Genomic DNA, 21,324 nt, shown 5'->3' with positions numbered 1-21,324 from the left:
CTCCAGCACTGGAGCTGGGTGTCCAGGAGCCCTGCAGCCATGGCTCTCTGAACAGGCACTGCCTCAGCACATCAGAGCTATGTCTGAGCAACTGATCAAAAACTTCCGGCCCCGAAATCCCTTTGCAGGGCCTTATGTATGCTACAAGCTGTACTTGCAGAGATATACCTAGATCTGAATGCGCCCAAAGCAGAAAACCGAAATATCCATGGATTAATGAAAGAATGAGTAAACGAAGATACAGGAAATTAAAAGAAATCGATTTCCATCTGTACACACTGACGTGTTAAATGACCAAGCCACAAGGTAAAGGACAGACAGAGTGGTGTAAAACCTATGCACCACAGGTGTAGAGATGGGCGGGGAAGGGACAGAGGGAGGAGCGGCTGTGCACTCTGCATTCATGGGGCTTGTCTGGAAACACAATAAAGTGACTTCAGTGCTGCCTCTGGGAAGCAAGTCATACTTTTCAATCCACACCCTCCTCTGCCATTGTGTGAACGTGCATAACGTGAAGCCCAGCAGGTCCGAGGAGAGATTTATGCATGCACGCTTGTATGTGCCTGAGAAACCAAAGGTCACGGGCAGTGCGGAGGGAAGGAGAGACTGACTTTTCATGTTACACCCTCCTGAGTGGTTTGAATTTCTCCCTTGTACATGAAAGATAGCCAGACAAAAGGCAATGGCAAAGGCTGGGGGCAGGAGAGCCGGCATCTACGCAAGTTGTCTGGGCCCCTCCCTAGAGTGGACAGGCCGGACGGGGGACCACCCCCGCAACATCCTTTTGGACGCTGCTGGCTGGGGGAGGGGAGTGGGAACACGCCCTGAGCCTCTTCTGTGACCCAGCTGGAGGCTGGCGGACAGCCCTGCTTTCCTCAGCTTGGAATCTCCCAGAGCAAGCCCTGCACCCACCCCGCAGCCCTCAGTGGGTGTGATGGAGGTGGGGCGGTCAGCCCAAGGGCAGCGGGGCTCCCTGACCTGCATTCCAGTAAGGGAGGCTTCCCAAACGAGCCAGGAGCAGTAAGATTCAGGTTTGAACCTGAGCTCTGCCACCTGAAAGCAAGGGACCATCACCTCCTGACACCTCAGCTTTAGCGTCTAGAAAAATAAAATAACATGTGGTTCAGTGGGGAGCCATGAGGACGAATCCACCCATGCCTGGCCCAAGACCCATGGGCACACAGTAGTGTGGCATTGGCACAAAACACCAGTCTTGGTCCCTGTGTCCCCAGAGTGCTCCGGTTCAAGGCAAAGGGTCAAGAGAAGGAGTCATGGAGACAGTTCTGGACACAAGGCCATGTCAGGCCCAGAACAGGTGTCTGGCCCTGTCCCCCAGGTGGCCACCCCAGGACCCAACCCATCTGGCACGTGGCTGACAGAGAATCAGCTTCACACGCTGCTTGGGAACACTCCTCATTTTTGGTCTCCCTCTGTCACCCAGGCTGGAGTGCAATGGCCTGCCCAGTCACAGCACACTGCAGCCTCAACCTCCTGCGCTCAAGAAGCAATCCACCCACCTCCGCCTCCTAAGCAGCTGGGACTTCAGGTAGAATAGAGCTATACCAGGAGAAAAAAAAATACATATATATATGTGTGTGTGTATATATATGTGTATGTGTGTATGCATATGTATACATATGTGTATATATGCATGTATGTATATATGCATGTGTGTATACATATGTGTGTGTATATATGTGTATACATACGTAAATAAAACAAAGTAGCTGGGACCACAGGTATGTACTACCACACAAAACTAATTTTTAGGCTGGGTGCAGTGGCTCACACCTGTAATCCCTGCACTTCGGGAACATCTGAGGCCAGGAGTTCGAGACCAGCCTGGCCAACATGGAGAAACCCTGTCTCTACTAAAAATACAAAAAAAAATTAGCCAGGCGTGGTGGCGCACACCTGTAGTCCCAGCTACTCGGGAGGCTGAGGTGGAAGAATCCCTTGAACTGGGGAGGCAGAGCTTGCACCAAGCCGAGATTGTGCCACTGCACTCCAGCCTAGGCTACAGAGCGAGACTCCGTCTCAACAAAAAAAATTCTGAAATTGCGCAGTGACAACACGCTGGGAGGCGTGTGGGCAGGGTTAAGAGGCGGCCACCTAGGGGAGAGAGGTGTCTACGGGTGTCCTGTTGGCATCTCAGGTAGGCCAAGGCCTCCATGGTGCCCCCAAGCACTATTTGGGGCAGCTGCCCTTTCTCCCTGCCCTGGGCTGCCAGGTCAGATCTCAGGAGATGGAGCACTCAATGCGCGCCCCATCTAGGTGGGCTCTGGAGAAAGCCCCCTGAACTGAGGACACCCAAACCTCCTAAGTCACCGTGGAGATTATTGAGTCAAGGGCCTGGGGGGCACTCAGTAGGGGGCTCCCTCTAAAGGCTGGTCCCCAAGCTCCACCTTCAGGGGCTGACAGCTTCCCCCTGTAGTCCTGGCCTGCGGGCGACAGTCCCTTCAGTTGCGGGGTGTGCGAAGGGCAACCCCAGGAATAGAAGGCCAAGACAAAGAAAGAGCTTGGCTTTTCTGAAAAAGACACGGGGCACCCCCTTCATTGGGAGCTATTACATGCAAATGTTTCCGGCATCCATGCTAATCAGCTGCCACCGCCGGGGCTTTGTGCACTACAAAAGAGACAGCAGATGTGAGCTGGGGTTCCACAGCCCCAGAAAGCGCAGGAGCTTAGCGGATAATTATGAAAAGCACGGGGTTGGTTGGGGGGGTCACAGTGCAAAGCCACAAAACCGGCCTGCACCAGTCCCCTTGCTCCACACGCTGTCTGCTGGGCCAGCTCACCCAGTCTTTCTTCTCCTGTGGGCCAAGACTTTGAAGCTGTGATTTATGGAGCCCCAGGAAGCACTCCTAGGTGTTGGCTATGCAAGGCCTTGGTTAGTGCTCAAACCACCCTCCAGGTCGACCTTAGTCCTATTTTTAAGAGGGGAAACCAAGGAACAGAGCGATGACAGGCTCCAGGTGGCTCAGCTGGGGACCCAGACGCTGGTCCAAAGACAGCCAAACTCCATCCCAGTCTCCGCAGAGTCCAGTCGGGAGGTATTGGGGGCCAGGCTCAGGGGACCAGGTTCCACCTGTGCTCTGGGCCTGGGCAATGCCAGGCCAGGCTAGTTGACCCCTGAGCCTCACCACTACAAGGAAGCAATGGAGCCTGCTGCCTGGCGCTAAAAAGGGTCCGTCACATTGTGACACTTGGCAGGAGCTAGGCCGCAGCTCTCTATAGGGACTAGGCCAGCAGGAGAAGCCCTTTGCAGAGAGGACACCCACAGTGGCCTGGAAGGTAGGGTTGAATGAGGCGTGTCATGGAGCAGCAAGAAAACCCCAGGTTGCTGAGGGGGATCATCTCCCAGAGCGACTGGGACCCTCCACACCCTGGCTTTCATTGTCAAGGACAGAGAGCTCAGTGCAGCAAGCTGGGCTGCCGCCTGCCTTCAGGCGGGTCAAAGGGCCTCACCCAGAGGAGGGGGTGCAGGCGGGCGCTCCAGAGAGGCCGGGGCAGAGGCAGCCTCCAGTGGAGGAAATTGCAGTTGGGTCACGGAGAAGCTGCCCTGGGCTGAGGCCCACTTGAAGTCCCTGCCTAGCGCACATCTTGAAAGAGTCTGAGTCAGAGCACGCTGGCACATGCCTGTAATCCCAGTGCTTTGGGAGGCCGAGGCAGAGAGATGACTTGGGACCACAAGTTTGAGACCAGACTGGGTGACAAAGCGAGACCCCATTTCTACAAAAAGTAAAAGATTAAAAACAATAAAGAATAAGGAAAGGTTTTGACCATCAGCCAGAGAAACAGGATGTCCTGGGCCACAAAGTTGCAGGAAGGGCCTCTGCCAGGCCCCAGGGCGTCCAGGAGCCCTTCTGGCCCCACCGAGGCTCAGAGAACAGTATGTTTGGGTTAGGAGGCCGCCTTCCGCCCCAGGACCTGCAGGCTGCTTCACCAGATGTGATTCCAGATGTGGCACAGCCGATGGGGCAGACGCTACCGACGCCGCAAAGAAATCGGACACAAGGCAGGAGCCGGGGCAGACGGGAGACTGGCTTTGGTGAGCTCTGGCAGAGGTCGCCGTGGCCAACACGGTGATACAGGACCAAGACCAGGAGCAGGGGTGAGCCTGGGACAGGCACTTTCTCCATGGCCTTGTGCTGCCCTGTGGAGGAGTCAGAGACTGGGAAAAGCGGCAGGAGCAGGGCTGATGGCCAAGTGAAAGGCTCAGGGCCAAACCGGGGTTCACATCCCAACTCTGCCACCAAGCTTTTAGTGCCTCAGTTTCCTCTTATAAAAATTAGGGAGTGAGCTGGGCAGGGTGGTGCCCCCCTGGAGTCCCAGCTCCTCGGGACACTGAGGCAGGAGGATCATTTGAAGCCAGGAGTTTGAGACCAGCCTGGGCAAAATATTGTGACCCCATATATATATATTTTTCTTTTTCTTTCTTTCTTTTTTTTTTTTTTGAGATGGAATCTCATTCCATCACCCAGGCTGGAGTGCAGTGGAGCGATCTTGGCTCACTGCAACCTCCGCCGCCCGGGTTTAAGTGATTCTCCTGCCTCAGACTCCCGAGTAGCTGGGATTACAGGTGCCTGCCACTGCACCTGGCTAAATTTTTTTGTAATTTTTTAGTAGAGATGGGGTTTCACCATCTTGGCCAGGCTGCTCTTGAACTCCCAACCTTGTGATCCACCTGCCTCGGCCTCCCAAAGTGCTGGAATTACAGGTGTGAGCCATCGCGCCCGGCCCTCATCTCTAAAAAAAAAAAAAAAAAAAAGATTAAAAAAAAGATAAAAGATAAAAATGAGGGAGTGGGCGGGGCATGGTGACTCATGTCTGTAATCCCAGCACTTTAGGTGGTCGAGGTGGGAGGACTGCGTGAGCCCAGGAGTTGGAGAGCATCCTAGGCAACATAGTGAGACCCCATCTCTACAAGAAATACCAAAATTAGGCCGGGCACAGTGGCTCACGCCTGTAATCCCAGCTACAGGCTGGGAGGCTGAGGTGGGCGGATCACCTGAGGTCAGGAATTCGAAATCAGACCGACCAACATGGAAAAACCCCATCTCTACTAAAAATACAAAATTAGCCGGGCGTCGTGGTGCATGCCTGTAATCCCAGCTACTGGGGAGGCTGAGGCAGGAGAATCACTTGAACCCGGGAGGCGGAGGTGGTGGTGAGCCGAGATGGCACCATTGCACTCCAGCCTAGGCAACAAGAGTGAAACTCCATCTCAAAAAAAAAAAAAAAAATTAGCCAGGTGTGGGGGCACCTGCAGTCCCAGATACTCAGGAGGCTGAGGTAGGAGGAGCAACTGAGCCTGGGAGGTTGAGGTGGCAGTGAGCTGTGTTCACACCACTGCACTCCAGCCTGGGCAACAGAGCAAGACCCTGTCTCAAAAAAAAAAAAAAAAAAAAAAAGAAACAAAGAAAGGAAAGAAAGGAAGGAAAGAAAGAAAGAGAGAGAGACAGAGAGAAATAAATAAATGAATGAATGAATGAATGAATGAATGAATGAGGGAGTGAGCTGTAGCTGCTGCGGCTCCCTGTGGGGGGCTGTCCTAATAGCAAAACCAGTCAGTGAACATGAAGCTCCTGGAACCAGCCCTGCCTGGCTTGTCACTCGTGCTCAGCAAACGTTAGCTATGGTAGTGCCTGGCAGCACCAATAAGCAGGACTTGGAATGTGTGAGGGGGACTGAGAACCGAGCATCCCATCACCCCCTATCTAGGGGCTCCAGGGCTCAGAGGCAGAGCCAGGCTCCTTCGGAGGGTCCCTCAAGGGCACAGGATGGAAATCTGGAAGCTCCAGCCTATCTTCGCCTTCCTGTCCTGTTCAAGGAAGAATGTGGCAAATTCTCTGGAATGTCCCTCCTCAGTCTGCATGAGGACCCCCAGTCTTTGATTATTTATTCAAATACCCCCAGCCCAGGATGGGTAACAAGAGCATCCCGCTTTCATGAGAGCACTGATTGGCCAGGGGCAGTCCTCGCCAGGAGGAGCACCCATGCCCACACCGCCAGGCAGGTTTTCTATACGTAAAACCACTATGCTTGCACATGTGTAACACATCCGGCAAAATGAACCCCTGGCTCCGAGAACACAATTAGCGGGAGAAAGACCTGCCAACGACTTAAAGAAAAACAGCTCAGACCCGCGCCTGCCAAGGCTAATGAATAGCTTTAAAGAGACAGACAAAAAGGAAGAATAAAAGGGGGTTCTCCTGGCAGGGGTCGGGGGGCAGAGATCCCCAAACAAGTCTGGACCTGTTTACAAGAATACCCCGCCTGGCAGCAGGGGACAAACGATGAGAGGAACAGACAGGGAAAGAGGGGCTGTCCCACTGAACAAAACCTACCCAGAGGGGAACAAGTTCCATGTCTGGCTTTGGGTGGTGGTGACGTGAGTGTCCATAATTGTCAGAAGCCTCAAACAGAACAACTAAGGCCTGGGCGTCTGTGTGTACTGACTAAACAATGATTAAAATAAATAAGCGGCCGGGCGTGGTGGCTCACGTCTGTAATCCCAGCACTTTGGGAGGCCGAGGCGGGTGGATCATCTGAGGTCAGGAGTTTGAGACCAGCCTGGCCAACATGGTGAAACCCCATCTCTAATAAAAATCCAAAAATTAGGTGGGCGTGGTGGCGCGTGTCTGTGATCCCAGCTACTTGGGAGGCTCAGGCAGGAGAATCACTTGAACCTGGGAGGCAGAGGTTGCAGTGAGCCAAGATCACGCTACTGCACTCCAGCCTGGGGGACAGAGCAAGACTCTGTCTCAAAAAAAAATAATAATAAAAATAAAACAATAAAATAAAGAAGTGATGCAGAGAATCTATACCAGAGGAGACACAGGAGGGGCCCAGAATCTCCAGACCCAACTCCTTCAGTCCTGGGTTAGGCCTGTTCTCCATTTCCTTCATGTAACTGTTTTTCAGGGAACAAAAGGCAGGTACAGGGTGAGGGGGGCAATTGCGGACTCCAGATTCCTCAACCAAAAGTCACAGCTGTGTAGTGTCAAAGCGGCAGGTTAGGCTGGGCACAGTGACTCAGGCCTGTAATCCTAGATCTTTGGGAGGCCAAAGAGGGGAGGATTGCTTATGTCCAGGAGTTTGAGACCAGCCTGGACAACATACTAAGACCCCATCTCTACATTTTTTTTTTTTTGAGATGGAGTTTTGCTCTTGTTGCCCAGGCTGGAGTGCAATGGCGTGATCTCGGGTCACCACAACCTCCATCTCCTGGGTTCAAGAGATTCTCCTGTCTCAGCCTCCCGAGTAGCTGGGATTATAGGCACATGCCACCATACCCAGCTAATTTTTGTATTTTTAGTAGAGGCGGGGGTTTCACCATGTTGGCCAGACTGGTCTTGAACTCCTGACTTCAAGGGATTCACCTGCCTCAGCCTCCCAAAGTGCTGGGATTATAGGTGTGAGCCACCACACCCAGCCAATTTTTTAAAAAAATTAGCCAGTCGTAGTGGCGCATACTTGTAGCCCCAGCTACTCGGGAGGCTAAGGCAGGAGGATTGCTTAAGCCCAGGATTTAAAGGCTAACAGTGAGCTATGATCACATCAGTGCACTCCAGCCTGGGGAACACAGCGAGACCCTGTCTCTTAAACCAGACAAAAAAGTGGCAGGGCAGGCACCGTGGATTTTCTGGGCAGATCTGGAGGCTGCTGAGAGTCCACCCTGCACGACTCTTGAGACTGAATTGTGAAGCTCCCCAAGCAGGTCACTAGAGTGAGATCAGGAAGCAGATCTGCAAGGTGCCGGAGAAGGCCCCTGGGACAGATAAACCACACGGGGGAAAGGGACTCCTCCTCAATCACTGGGACGAGGGGGTCTCGGGCAGGAGTCCCAAGGCTAGTCTGTGTCCTATCTACCCCAACAGCTGGCCGCCCTGGGATACATCTTCTCTTCCAGGCCACATAGCAGGCTTAGGAGACCAAGGATTCACCTATGTTGGGTATGGGCCAATCCTCGAAACCCCCCTCCATTTAACGGGAGAAAACTGAAGGAAGAACCAGTTTCTTGGACAAGGTCGCAAGGTCACGCCAAGGTGAGGCTCCCATGTATGCTAATCAGGACCGCCTGCAGCCTCTAACCCAGAGAGTGCTGGGCAGCCAGGGACCGCATTCCAGCCAGGAAAGGCAGAGAGCAGCAGGGCTGACCACAGAGACCCTGCAGGCCCCTGGGTCCTCCACCTTTGCAGCTCACCTCTCTCTGACCAGGCCAACCTCTCCCCTACCTCTCCTTAGCTGCCATTCTCTTCAATTTTTCCCTGGGCCACTTCCCCAGCAGAGGAGATGGGGTTCTCTGTCTGCCTTCTCTCTGCTCCCCAAGACTGAGGTCGGGCGTGGTGGCTCATGTCTGTAATCCCAGCACTTTGGGAGGCCAAGACAGGCGTATCCACTTGAGGTCAGGAATTCGAGGCTAGCCTGGCTAACATGGTGAAACCCCGTCTCTACTAAAAACACAAAAATTAGCAGGGCATGGTGTCACACGCCTGTAGTCCCAGCAACTCGGGAGGCTGAGACACGAGAATCGCTTGAACCCAGGAGGCGGAGGTTGCAGTGAGCAGAAATTGCTCCACTAGGCTAGGCGCGGTGGCTCATGCCTGTGATCCCAGCGCTTTGGGAGGCCGAGGAGGGTGGATCACAAGGTCAGGAGATCGAGACCATCCTGGCTAACATAGGGAAACCCTGTCTCTATTAAAAATACAAAAAAATTAACTGGGCGTGGTGGCAGGCAACTGTAGTCCCAGCTACTCGGGAGGCTGAGGCAGGAGAATGGCGTGAACCCTGGAGGCGGAGTTTGCAGTGAGCCGAGATTGCACCACCACACTCCAGCCTGGACGACAGAGCGAGACTCCATCTCAAAAAAAAAGGAAAAAGCCGGGCGCGGTGGCTCAAGCCTGTAATCCCAGCACTTTGGGAGGCCGAGACGGGTGGATCACGAGGTCAGGAGATCGAGACCATCCTGGCTAACACGGTGAAACCCCGTCTCTACTAAGAAATACAAAAAACTAGCCGGGCGAGGTGGCGGGCGCCTGTAGCCCCAGCTACTCGGGAGGCTGAGGCCGGAGAATGGCGTGAACCCGGGAGGCGGAGCTTGCAGTGAGCTGAGATCCGGCCACTGCACTCTAGCCTGGGCTACAGAGCCAGACTCCGTCTCAAAAAAAAAAGGAAAAAAAAAAAAAAAGACTGAGAGTGTGCTGGAGACTGGGGTGCTGTGTCTGACTTGGGCACATACAGTCCAGGCAGATGTCTACTCTGGCTTTTCACCGGGGAAGCCACTCACCGAATCCTCCCACCAATAAGGAAGCTGGGGTTCGGGGACACTGAGGCATTTGCCCATGATCGCCCTGCCAGGAAAGCACAGCGGGCCAGAGCACGGCTGGAGCCCAGCCTCCATCACAGGCGTCCCTTGCCTCCCCATCCCCCTCACTGTGTGCCCTTGGCCATGCCAGGCCCACAAGTTCATTCCCAGAGCAGGTCTTCCTTCCTGCAGTGCCAGACGCTATTTTAAGCACTTTACTTCTATCAGCTCACCACTCACAGCAACCCTCTGAGGTAGACTATCAAGATCCACAACTGACAGCCAAGGAAACTGAGGCACAAAGTGGTCATCGGGATGCTAAGGAGTGGGTCAGGACTTGCCAGCTGGCCCCTGCTAGTGCTCTTACCACAAGCACCACCCTGCCCTCAGCCTCCCTCTAAGCAGAGCCCCTCCTCCAGCATCCTGGAGTCCCTCAGCTCACTTTAAGTGATTGCTGATTTAGCGCTCCTCATGCAATGTCCCCAGGCCCGCAAATGTGGGACCTTGTGTTTATCTTGGGTGTCACCACATCCCCAGGCTCCTAAAACAGTAACTGGTGCACAGCAGATGCTCGGTGAATTTCTGCTGACCATTTAAAGCTGGCTGGATGGGAGCTACCACGCTATGGAGACCAGCGAGTCCACTTTCGCTGCATGTTTCTGGCTGAATGACTGAAAGGGTGGGTCTCAGTGGGCTGGGAAAGGTCGCCGTCCCCCCTGCTCTCTCTGCAGCTCCACTGTCACCTCACCCAAGACCTGCCATCTGGCTGGCCCCTCCCCCACCCCAGCCCTCCAGGAGGCTGCTCTCTGAGGTCACCTGTGACCTCCTGATCAGAAATCCAGTGACCGCCCCTTGGCTCCCACCCTGACCCCTCACAGCATCTGACCTTGCTGACCTCTCCTTCCTGCCCTTTCAAAGCTTCTCACCTGTCCCCAGAGAGGTGTCCTGGCCCTGCACAGAGAGTCCCCCAATCCCTTACCAGCCGGGGCAGTCTTCACTCCCTAATATGGTGCTGTCCTCCAGGGACTGGTACCTTTCTCAGTCACAGATCCCTCTGAGAAGCTGACTGCAACCAGGGAAGGTTCTGCGCAGAAAAATGTGCAGAGAATCCACAGCTACACCATGGTCAGTTTATAAAGCGCTTACTTGGGGCCAGGCACTCAGAGCAAAGCTTTTCTTTTTTTTCTTCTTTTTTTTTTTGAGACGGAGTCTCGCTCAGTCGCCCAGGCTGGAATGCAGTGGCCGGATCTCAGCTCACTGCAAGCTCCGCCTCCCGGGTTCACGCCATTCTCCCGCCTCAGCCTCCTGAGTAGCTGGGACTACAGGCGCCCGCCGCCACGCCCAGCTAATTTCTTGTGTTTCTAGTAGAGACGGGGTTTCACCGTGTTAGCCAGGATGGTCTCGATCTCCTGACCTCGTGATCCACCCGCCTTGGCCTCCCAAAGTGCTGGGATTACAGGCGTGAGCCACCGCGCCCAGCCCTTTTTCTTCCTTTTTATATATCATAAGTCATCAAGCAAGAAGCATTTTTTTTTAGAGACAAGGCCTTGCTCTGTTTCCAGGGATGGAGTGCAGTGGTGCGATTATGGCTCACTGTAGCCTCAAGCTCCTGGGCTCAAGCAATCCTCCTGCCTCAGTCTCTGGAGTAGCTGGGACTACAGGCATGTGCCACCATGCTGGCTAAAGTTTCTTAAATTATTTTTTAAGAGATACAGTTTTACTGTGTTGCCCCGGCTGGTGGTAAATTCCTGGACTCAAACCACCCTCCTGCCTCGGCCTCCCAAAGTCTGGGATTACAGGCACGAGCCTCTGTGCCCAACTGGGGTGAAGCATTTTACATGTGTTTCCTCCCCTCCACGGAAACCTCCAGGGAGGTGCCACTGTCACCCCCTTTCAGGGAGGGAAAGTGAAGCTCAGAGGCTCATCCAAGGTCACAGCCACCGATTCTTGTCCTTTTACCCCTTTGCAAAACTGTGTCCAATTGTGAAGGGCTCATGGGACCTCACCCAGGGGCCACCCACAGACCAGATTAAGAATCTGAGCTCTGGCCGGGCGCGGTGGCTCAAGCCTGTAATCCCAGCACTTTGGGAGGCCGAGACGGGCGGATCACGAGGTCAGGAGATCGAGACCATCCTGGCTAACATGGTGAAACCCCGTCTCTACTAAAAAATACAAAAAAAACTAGCCGGGCGCAGTGGCGGGCGCTTGTAGTCCCAGCTACTCGGGAAGGCTGAGGCAGGAGAATGGCGTAAGCCCGGGAGGCGGAGCTTGCAGTGAGCTGAGATCCGGCCACTGCACTCCAGCCTGGGCTACAGAGCGAGACTCCGTCTCAAAAAAAAAAAAAAAAAAAAAAAAAGAATCTGAGCTCTGGAGCCGCAGGTACCATGACTCACAGCTGTAATCCCAGCTTTCTGGGGGCCAAGGTAGGAGAATCGCTTGAGCCCAGGAGTTTCACATCAGCCTGAGCAACATAGTGACACCCTGTCTCTACCAAAAAAAAAAAAAAAATTAGCCAGGCACAGTGATGCGCGCCTGTGGTCCCAGCCTGTAGAGAGGCTGAGAGTGGGAGAATCCCTTGAGGCTGGGTGTTCAAGGCTGCAGTGAGCTATGATCGTGTCACTGCACTCCAGCCTGGATGACACAGCAAGACCCTGTCTCAAAAGAAAAAGAAAAAAATGCTAGCTCTGAGCTGACGAAACTGATGGAAGCCCCTCCCAGCCTCAACTCGCCACCTCGAGCAGCCAGGTGTGCCCTCCATCCTGCCCCTGCTTACGTGGCTGCCTCCCCGGACGTCTCTGCAAACTCACCACCTCCCAGGTTCTCCGGCAGACCTTAGAAGCAGAGCAGGTTTCCGCAGAAAGGAGACACAGCTGCCACAGATCTTCCTGAGCCTCTCCACCTGCTAAATGCAACCTGCTCTGAGGTGTGTGAGGCCTGGCATCTCAAAGTCATCAGCAAGTTCACACCACACTCCAGCTTCTGTTGAAAGGCCTTGCCCGCCCATCTCATCCAGACCCCCCACACAGAGGGCCAGCGCGTGGTGACCAGGAGCTGCTCACAGCACTAGCCACTTTCCATTAAGATTTCACCTGAGGCCGGGCGCGGTGGCTCATGCTGATAATCCCAGGACTTTGGGAGGCCAAGGAGGGCGGATCACTTAAGTTCAAGACCAGCCTGGCCAAAAGGGTGAGACCCCCGTGTCTACTAAAAATACAAAAATTATCTGGGTGTGGTTGCACGCACTTGTAATCCTAGCTACTCGGGAGTCTGAGGCAAGAGAATGGTTTGAACCTGGGGGGCTAGAGGTTGCAGTGAGACGAGACTGAGCCACTGCACTCCAGCCTGGGTGACAGGGTGGGAATCCATCTCCAAAAAAAAACAAAAAAATCCTCGATTTAGACCCAGCTCTGTTTCTACTTATAGCCCCTACACTCCTCACAGGGGACCCTGTGCTCCAAGCCAGGTGGCTGTCTCCAGCCCTGGCCCACTCGAGCACCTCTCCATAACCTCTCCAGAAACGTCCTTCCCAACATTCTGGCCAGGTCCAGATCCTACCCACTGTGGCCAAGGTGACTCCCTGTATGTTCTCCCTTTGTCCATGGAAACTGGAACCCTAAATTCAGCTGAGCACATGGCCGCTCAGACTGAAAACTACATTTCCCAGGATCCCTTGCAACTGGCAGTGGTCATGTGACTACATTCTAGCCAACAAAATGAAAGCAGAACCACCTTGCATCAGCTACCGGGAACCTTTCTTAAACACCTGGATATGACCTTTGCACCCTTTCTCCTTTGTCCCTTCCTGTGTCCTGCTGTCTGGAAGCCAGGGTGTAATGGCGGGACTCCAGCAGCTATGCTGAAACATGAGGACAAGACCTCACCTTAAGAATGGTGGAGGATGGCCCGGGGCAGTGGCCTGTAATCCTAGCACTTTGGGAAGCCGAGGCGGGTGGACTGCCTGAGGTCAGGAGTTTGAGAACAGCCTGGCCAACATGGCGATACCCCGTCTCTACTAAAAATACAAAAATTAGCCAGGCGTGGTGGCACATGCCTGTAGTCTCAGCTACCTGGGTGGCGGAGGCAGGAGAATCGCTTGAACTCGGGAGGCAGAGGTTGCAGTGAGCCGAGATTGTGCCACTGCACTGCAGCCTGGGTGACAGAGCGAGACACCACCTTAAAAAAAAAAAAAAAAAAAAAAAAGTGGAGGACCTGGATCTGGGAAGTTCCAAGAGCCCAGGAGACTCTGGCACCTGCCAATCTTCACACTTTAGCATGAGAGCACAGAAAATAAACTGTCATCGTGTTTAAGCCTTTGCTACTTTGGGTCTTTGTGGTGAACAGATAAACTGAATCCTGATCACCTTTCCAGTCACTGACCCACTTATATATGCAGTTCAGGTGGGCATCCAGTCACCCTGAATGCCAAAGCCATCTCTGCTGCCTGCCAACCACATCACTTTGGCCAGTCAAGTTCTTTCATTTCTGTTTTTCCACTAGCAAAATGGGGTTGGCATCTCTGACCTCGCAGAACTCTTTTTGGAATAAGTGGTAACATACAGTAAGCGCCACAACTGGCACAAGGGGCTCACACAGTTCAGAAGTGTGCTCTATTCGGCCTGAGCGAGTGGGACCCTTTGCACCCCAAACAAAGGATGTTCTGGTTTCTCTTTTGGTTGGGGCCAAGCTCCCCACAGACCCCAACTCCTGCCTGCCTCATTCATTTAACCCAGGGGGCTACAAGCTTTCCCTGCCTTGGGCCAGTGAGTAAATATTTCAGGTTTTGCAGAACACTGTGGTCTCAATTGAATATCGTTGTTTGTGGATTGGGTTTCAGTTCTTTTTTCCCCAAATCAATCTCTCAAAAAACGTAAACGCCTTTCTTTTTTTTTTTTTTTTTTTTGAGATGGAGTCTCGCTCTGTCGCCCGGGTTGGAGTGCAGTGGCCGGATCTCAGCTCACTGCAAGCTCCGCCTCCCGGGTTCACGCCATTCTCCTGCCTCAGCCTCCCGAGTAGCTGGGACTACAGGCGCCCGCCACCTCGCCCGGCTAGTTTTTTGTATTTTTTTAGTAGAGACGGGGTTTCACCGTATTAGCCAGGATGGTCTTGATCTCCTGACCTCGTGATCCGCCCGTCTCGGCCTCCCAGAGTGCTGGGATTACAGGCTTGAGCCACCGTGCCCGGCCGTAAACGCCTTTCTTAGCTTTGTATAAACATAGGCCACACCGGGCACAGTAGTTCGTGACTATAATCCCAGCTACTTCTGAGGCTCAGGCAGGAGGAGGATGGTTTGAGGTCAGGGGTTCAGGGCCAGCCTGGGAAACACAGCAAGACCCTGTCTTAATTTAGCCAATTAAGGTAATTGCTTAAATTAGCCAAGGGTGGTGGCATGTGCTTGTAGTCCCAGCTACTTGGGAGGCTGAGGCCAGAGGATCACTTGAGCCCAGGAGTCAGAGGCTGCAGTGAGCTACTAAAATACAAAAAATTAGCCGGGCATGGCAGCATGCGCCTGTAATCCCAGCTAATCGGGAGGCTGAGACAGGAGAATCGCTTGAACCTGGGAGGCAGAGGTTGCAGTGAGCCGAGATCACGCCACTGCATTCCAGCCTGGGCGACAGAACAAGACTCCATCTCAAAATAAATAAATAAATAAATAAATAAATAAATAAATAAATAAATAAANCTCCATCTCAAAATAAATAAATAAATAAATAAATAAATAAATAAATAAATAAATAAATAAATACAGGCTGGGAGTCGTGGCTCGCACCTGTAATCCCATCCCAGCATTTGGGGAGGCTGAGGCAGGCAGATTACTTGAGGTCAGGAGTTTGAGGCCAGCCTGGCCAAGATGGTGAAACCCCATCTCTACTAAAAATACAAAAATTAGCCAGGCGTGGTGGCACAGGCTTGTAATCCCAGCTACTCAGGAGGCTGAGGCATGAGAATCGTTTGGACCTGGGAGGTGGAGGTTACAGTGAGCCAAGACCATGCCATTGCACTCCAGCCTGGGCAACACAGTGAGACTCTGTCTCAATAATAAAATACAAACACAGATTAAAAATGGGCCGCAGGCTCAATTTGGCCCATAGGCCTAATTTACACCACTGCCCTTTCCCTAGCTGCCCCCAAGGTCAAGCATTTTGAGTCAGCACAAGTTTATGCACAGTCTGGTACATGGTAAATGCTCAATAAATGACAATATCCATTAGTAACATGCAGGCACCACTGAAACACAAATGCCTTTCTGGGGTTACTAACTTTCTCTGTCCCCCAGCTGCCAGGGGGATCCCAGGAGTGTAACCAAAGGAAGTCACAAGGGCCCCCGGTTCAGTGACAGCAGGCCATTCTTCACCTTCTTTGGACAAAGAAAGGGTTTTTCTCTGAACTTTCCACCCCCTGGCAGCCCCCCACAAACTGAAGTTGACCCCTGACAGAGCCCAGGCTGCTGTGTAAGCTTCTTAGCCAAGGGGATGGGAGAGTCCTGAGAACCGGCCACACTGACTCGTGCTGACCAAGAAAGAAAACTCACACAGTCATTTCCAGAAAGAGCGCCACGGGGCTGGGGAAGCGAGAGTTTGTTCTGTTCTCTTTCCCGGCACCCCTCCCTGAGAAACTGCCTCCTTTCCAAGGGAGGGCAGCCTATGCCCAGGAACTCCAGAGGCCATGCCAAAGCTTCCTGAAGCCCAGGAAGAACACGCCAAAGGGCCTCCCCCTCTGCCCAGGGAAAACGGCCTGGTGTTGGTAGCTGCCATTTGGCCAATCTCATGGACGTAGGCCAGGGTGACTTCAGATGGCAAGAAGGGCTGGGTAGGGTAACTGTTCACTACAGAGTGACTGATACAGGCCCTTCTGCAGCTGTCATCCTTCCCCTGGAGGGTGCAGACATCAAGGAACGGGGCTGGAAGTCCTCCTCCTCACATGCCTCTCCTGGACCTCCTATGTTAGGGACAGGAGTCCCTCCCATGGCCGGTGAGCCAAGACAGTGGGGCAGCCCTGGAGCATACGGGGCTCCTTCTAGAAAAGCTAGCTCATTCCCATGCCACACCAGTGAACACTGCTGTCAGTAACATGGACACAAATGTTTACTGGCTGGGCGCAGTGGCTCACGTCTGTAATCCTAGCACTTTGGGAGGCCAAGGCAGGAGGACTGCTTGAGCCCAGGAGTTCAAGACCAGCTTGGGCAAAATAGTGAGACCCCCATCGCTAGAAGAAACTTAAAAATCAACCATGCATGAGGCTGGTGGCAGTGGCTCACGCCTGTAATCCCAGCACTTTGGGAGGCCGAGGTGGGCGGATCACCTGAGGTCAGGAGTTCGAGACCAGCCTGACCAACATGGAGAAACCCTGTCTCTACTAAAAATACAAAAAAAATTAACTGTGCATGGTGGTGCATGCCTCTAATCCCTGTAATCCCAGGACTTTGGGAGGCCAAGGCAGGCGAATCACTCGAATCTGGGAGGTGGAGGGTGCAGTGAGCTGAGATTGCGCCACTGCACCCCAGCCTGGGCAACAAGAGCAAAATTCCATCTCAAAAAAAAAGAAAAAAGAAAAAGAAAAAAGAAAAAAGACAGACATCCAAGTTGTAACCCCTGGAATCTGTGAAGGTGACCTTATTAGGAAATAGGGTCTTTGCAGATAAGGATCTTGAGATGAGATCATCCTAGATATAAGTGGGCCCTAAATCCAATCCCCAGCGTCCTTATAAGAAAAGAACAGCTGGGGCCGGGCGCAGTGGCTCACGCCTGTAATCCCAGCACTCTGGGAGGCCAAGGTGGGCGGATCACGAGGTCAGGAGATCAAGACCATCCTGGCTAACATGGTGAAATGCCCTCTCTACTAAAAATACAAAGAATTAGCCGGGCGTGGTGGCGGGCGCCTGTAGTCCCAGCTACTCAGGAGGCTGAGGCAGGAGAATGGCGTGAACCCAGGAGATAGAGCTTGCAGTGAGCTGAGATCGCGCCACTGCATTCCAGCCTGGGCAACAGAGCCAGACTCCGTCTCAAAAAAAGAAAAAAAAAAGAAAAGAAAAGAAGAGCTGAGGTGGGAGGATCACTTGAGCCTAGGAGTTCGAGACCAGCCTATAACAGAGTGAGACTCCATCTCACTTAAAAAGAAAAAGGACCGGGCACGGTGGCTCACGCCTGTAATCCCAGCACTTTGAGAGGCCGAGGTGGGTGGATCACGAGGTCAGGAGATCGAGACCATCCTGGCTAACACGGTGAAACCCCGTTTCTACTAAAAATACAAAAAATTAGCTGGGCGTGGTGGCGGGCACCCGTGGTCCCAGCTACTTGGGAGGCTGAGGCAGGAGAATGATGTGAACCCGGGAGGCAGAGCTTGCAGTGAGCCAAGGTCGCACCACTGCACTCCAGCCTGGGTGACAGAGTAAGATTCCGTCTCAAAAAAAAAAAAAAAAAAAAAAAAAAGGAAAGAGGAGGACACAAGACACAGGAGTGAAGATACAGGCAGAGACTGGAGTTTTTCTGAAGGAAATCAAGCAACAGTTGGAGCCACTGGAATCTGGAAGATGCAAGGATTTTCCCGTAGAACCTCCCCAGGGAGTGTGGCCCTGCCAGTACCGTGATTTCAGACTTCTGGCCATGAACTGAGAGAGACTCCATTCCTGTTGTCTTAAACCATAAATTTGTCATAATTTGTTATGGCAGCCATGGGAAATTAATACACCCAGCACTGATCACCTCCAACTCCAGAACCCATGCTTTTTTTTTTTTTTTTTTTTTTGAGACAGGATCTCGCTCTATCACCCAGGCTGACATGCAATGGTGCGATCTCAGTTCACTGTAACCTCTGCTTCCCTGGTTCAAGCGATCCTCCCACCTCAGCCTCTGGAGTAGCTGGGACCACAGGCGCAGGCACCAGCACATCTGGCTAATTTTTGTATTTTTAGTAGAGATGAGGTTTTGCCATGTTGGCCAAGCCGGTCTCAATCTCTTGACCTCAAGTGATTCGCCTGCCTCAACCTCTCAAAGTGCTGGGATTATAGGTGTGAGCCACCATGCCTGGCCAAGAACCCATGCTTTTTATCTCCATGCCAATGTTACTTAAGAATAAAGAGGGGCCGGGCGCGGTGGCTCACGCCTGTAATCCCAGCACTTTGGGAGGCCGAGGCGGGCGGATCACAAGGTCAGGAGATCGAGACCACAGTGAAACCCTGTCTCTACTAAAAATACAAAAAATTAGCCGGGCGCGGTGGTGGGCGCCTGTAGTCCCAGCTACTCAGGAGGCTGAGGCAGGAGAATGGCGTGAACCCGGGAGGCGGAGCTTGCAGCGAGCCAAGATCGCGCCACTGCACTCCAGCCTGGGCGACAGCGCGAGACTCCGTCTCAAAAAAAAAAAAAAAAGAATAAAGAGGGGCGGTGCGGTGGCTGACGCCTGTAATTCCAGGACTATGGGAGGCCAAGGAGGGAGGATCATTTGAGCCCAGGAGTTTGATACCGGCCTGGCCAACACAGTGAAAACCCTTTCTCTACAAAAAATACAAAAGATTAGCTGGTTGTGGCACACGCCTATGGTCCCAGCTATTGGGGAGGCTGAGGTATGAGGATCACTTGAGCCCTGGAGGTCAAGGCTGCAGCGAGCTGAGACTGTACCACAGCACTCCAGTCTTAGCAATGGAGTGAGGCCCTGTCTCAAAAAAAAAAAAAAAAAAAAAAGAAAGAAAGAAAGAAAAAAAAGGAAAAAGTGGGAAAAAAAATTCTTTCAGACCCCTAAAGATATATGATCTGGGACTGAGGATCTCTGAGGAATGTGGACTTTCTCCTTTTTATGAATGTTTCCGGTCAGGTGGGGTGGCTCACACCTGTAATCCCAGCATTCTGGGAGGCAGGAAGATCACTTGAGCTCAGAAGTTGGAGAGCAGCCTGGGCAACACAGTGACATAGCGAAACCTTGTCTCTAATAACAAAAAATGTTTCAGTTACCAATTACCTCTCAAAGAGAAGTGCTGTCTTAATAACAAATAATACTTTCAAGAGTATCAACAAAACAAAAACACAAACACAAACACTAAATGTTACTCCAAGAGTAAGAGGATAAGAACATCTCACTATGTTGCCAATACATCTATAAAACCAAAATTGTTCCTAAAAAAAATTTTTTTTTTTGAGACAGAGTCTTGCTCTGTCTCCCAGGCTGGAGTGCAACAGCATGATCTCAGCTCATTGCAACCTCCGCCTCCCAGGTTCAAGTGATTCTCCTGCCTCTGCCTCCCAAGTAGCTGAGACTACATGCCACCATGCCTGGCTAAGTTTTGTATTTTTAGTAGAGACGGGGTTTCACCATGTTGGCCAAGCTGGTCTCGAACTCCTGACCTCAAGTGATCCTCCCACCGTAGCTTCCCAAAGTGCTGAGCCACCGCGCTTGGTCCTAAAAAATTTTTTAAAGGTTTATTTAAAAATGATAGCCAACTCTCCCGGAACTCCTTTGAGGCTAAGCCCTGGGACCCTAGTTTTAGAAACGCTGCACCACTTTGTTCTGTTCAGGACAGAGTTGGCTACCAATGCTTGCCCAGTGGATAGGTTTTGCTTATGATCTGGGGTTCTGCTGAGCTGAGTGTCTGCCTAGAACTCTGAAATACCCTCCTTCCCCTCTTCTCATCTGGGCCAAGAAGACCCAGGCTCTGCCCCAGCAAAAAGGGACGGCACCCTCGGGTGGCAGACACAACTCCTTTAGTCCACGTTTTCAAAGTCGAGGTGCAGGGAAAACCCAGTGTGAACGGACTGCTCCTCGGGCTTTCCTTTAATCGGGCTGTTCCCAAAGTGGCAAAAAATTCACACAGGACCCAAGCCAGCTAGAGGCCTCCTGAGGGGTTCCCCGGGGCATCAGTGCAAGAAGCCCCGAGAGACAAAGCCAAATGACACAGAGTAGCAAAATGTGAACGAGGAATCAAAGAAAACAGATAAGAAAAGGAGTAACAAGAAGAAGAATGAACTACAAAGACTGGGAGCGGGGGTGGGGGGTGCTGGCAAACACATTTGTGATTTTCTTTCCCCCATAGTGAAATGTCAGTTTTGAAAGCAGCTTCGGAAAATGTAACCAGCTTCTCACATCCCCCAAAAGAAGACGGGAGGAGGCTGTTACCCCTTGCTTCGAAACCCGGCATCAGGAAGGGGCCCGTCCCGTCCACGTTTCCACGAGGAGCTCATCCTGCGTCTCCCACCGTCCTCGCATAGGCCCTCTCCCCAGGTCCGAAGTTTCCCACTCAGGGGTCCTGAACACCACGCCTCGCACAGCGGTGGAACTCGGTCCTCCCGGGCGCCCCAGACCAGCGAACACTTTCCGACCGTCCTGAGCTATCCAGGGGGTCCCCAGAGGGATCCCGGGCCGCCCACGCCCCACCCTCCTCCCTGCAGAGGCGGCCACACCCGCCCCGGAGACACCCACCTCTCCCGCACCCCGAGCCTCCCTCCCCCATGCTTAAGCCCCCCACGCCTGGCGTCCTCCAAATTCCCCTTCCACTCAGAGCCCCCCACTTCCTGCCCACCCATCCCTCCCAAATCTCTGGCCCCTCACTCCCCATTTCGCGCTTCCCTGGCTCACTCTGGGCACCTCGCCCCTCCAGCCACCAAGCACGCCCTCTTTTCTCTGTCCCCTGGCACCGGCCCTCCACGCTCCCTCCCTGCGGGCCACCGGCTCGGCCCCAGGGACCCCACGCCAGGCCCCCGCGCTCAGGGCCCCTCCCCGCCGGCCCCCGCCCCGGGCCGGCCTCGTGCGCAGCCCGGGCCCTGCGCCCGCCCCGGGGCCCCGTACTCACGGCTGTAGAGGGCGATGCCCGCCGCGTCCGGGCCAGCGCGCACCTCGAGGCGCAGCGCCTGCTGCTCCGCGTGCCGCTGGATCTCGCCGTTCGCGTCGCCGATGGTGAGGAGGCGGGCGCCGGGGAACACGGACACGGCCGCGCAGGGCCCCGCGCCGCCCGGGACCGCCGACCCCGCGCCGCCCGCGCCCGGCCCCACCGCCGCCGCCGCCGCCGCTGCCATCTTAGATCCGGCTCCAGG

At 53.4% G+C, this 21,324-nt stretch overlaps 1 protein-coding gene across 2 annotated transcripts in view; it reads right to left on the bottom strand.

The window, feature by feature from the left end:
* The window catches only part of CARM1 (coactivator associated arginine methyltransferase 1), a 54,074-nt gene extending 32,756 nt beyond the window's left edge, over nt 1–21,318 (bottom strand). For both annotated transcript variants that reach the window (XM_025367143.1, XM_025367144.1), the window contains exon 1: nt 21,084–21,318. In XM_025367143.1, the coding sequence (XP_025222928.1) occupies nt 21,084–21,306 (223 nt within the window). In that variant the 5' untranslated portion in view covers nt 21,307–21,318. The remainder of the gene's footprint in view (nt 1–21,083) is intronic.
* Between the last annotated feature and the right edge of the window lie 6 nt (nt 21,319–21,324).

This window comes from Theropithecus gelada, chromosome 19 (assembly GCF_003255815.1).
Source record: "Theropithecus gelada isolate Dixy chromosome 19, Tgel_1.0, whole genome shotgun sequence".
Taxonomy (NCBI): Eukaryota; Metazoa; Chordata; class Mammalia; order Primates; family Cercopithecidae; genus Theropithecus; species Theropithecus gelada.
Note: the sequence above shows the minus strand (reverse complement) of the source record. Positions and strands in the feature narration are given on the sequence as shown.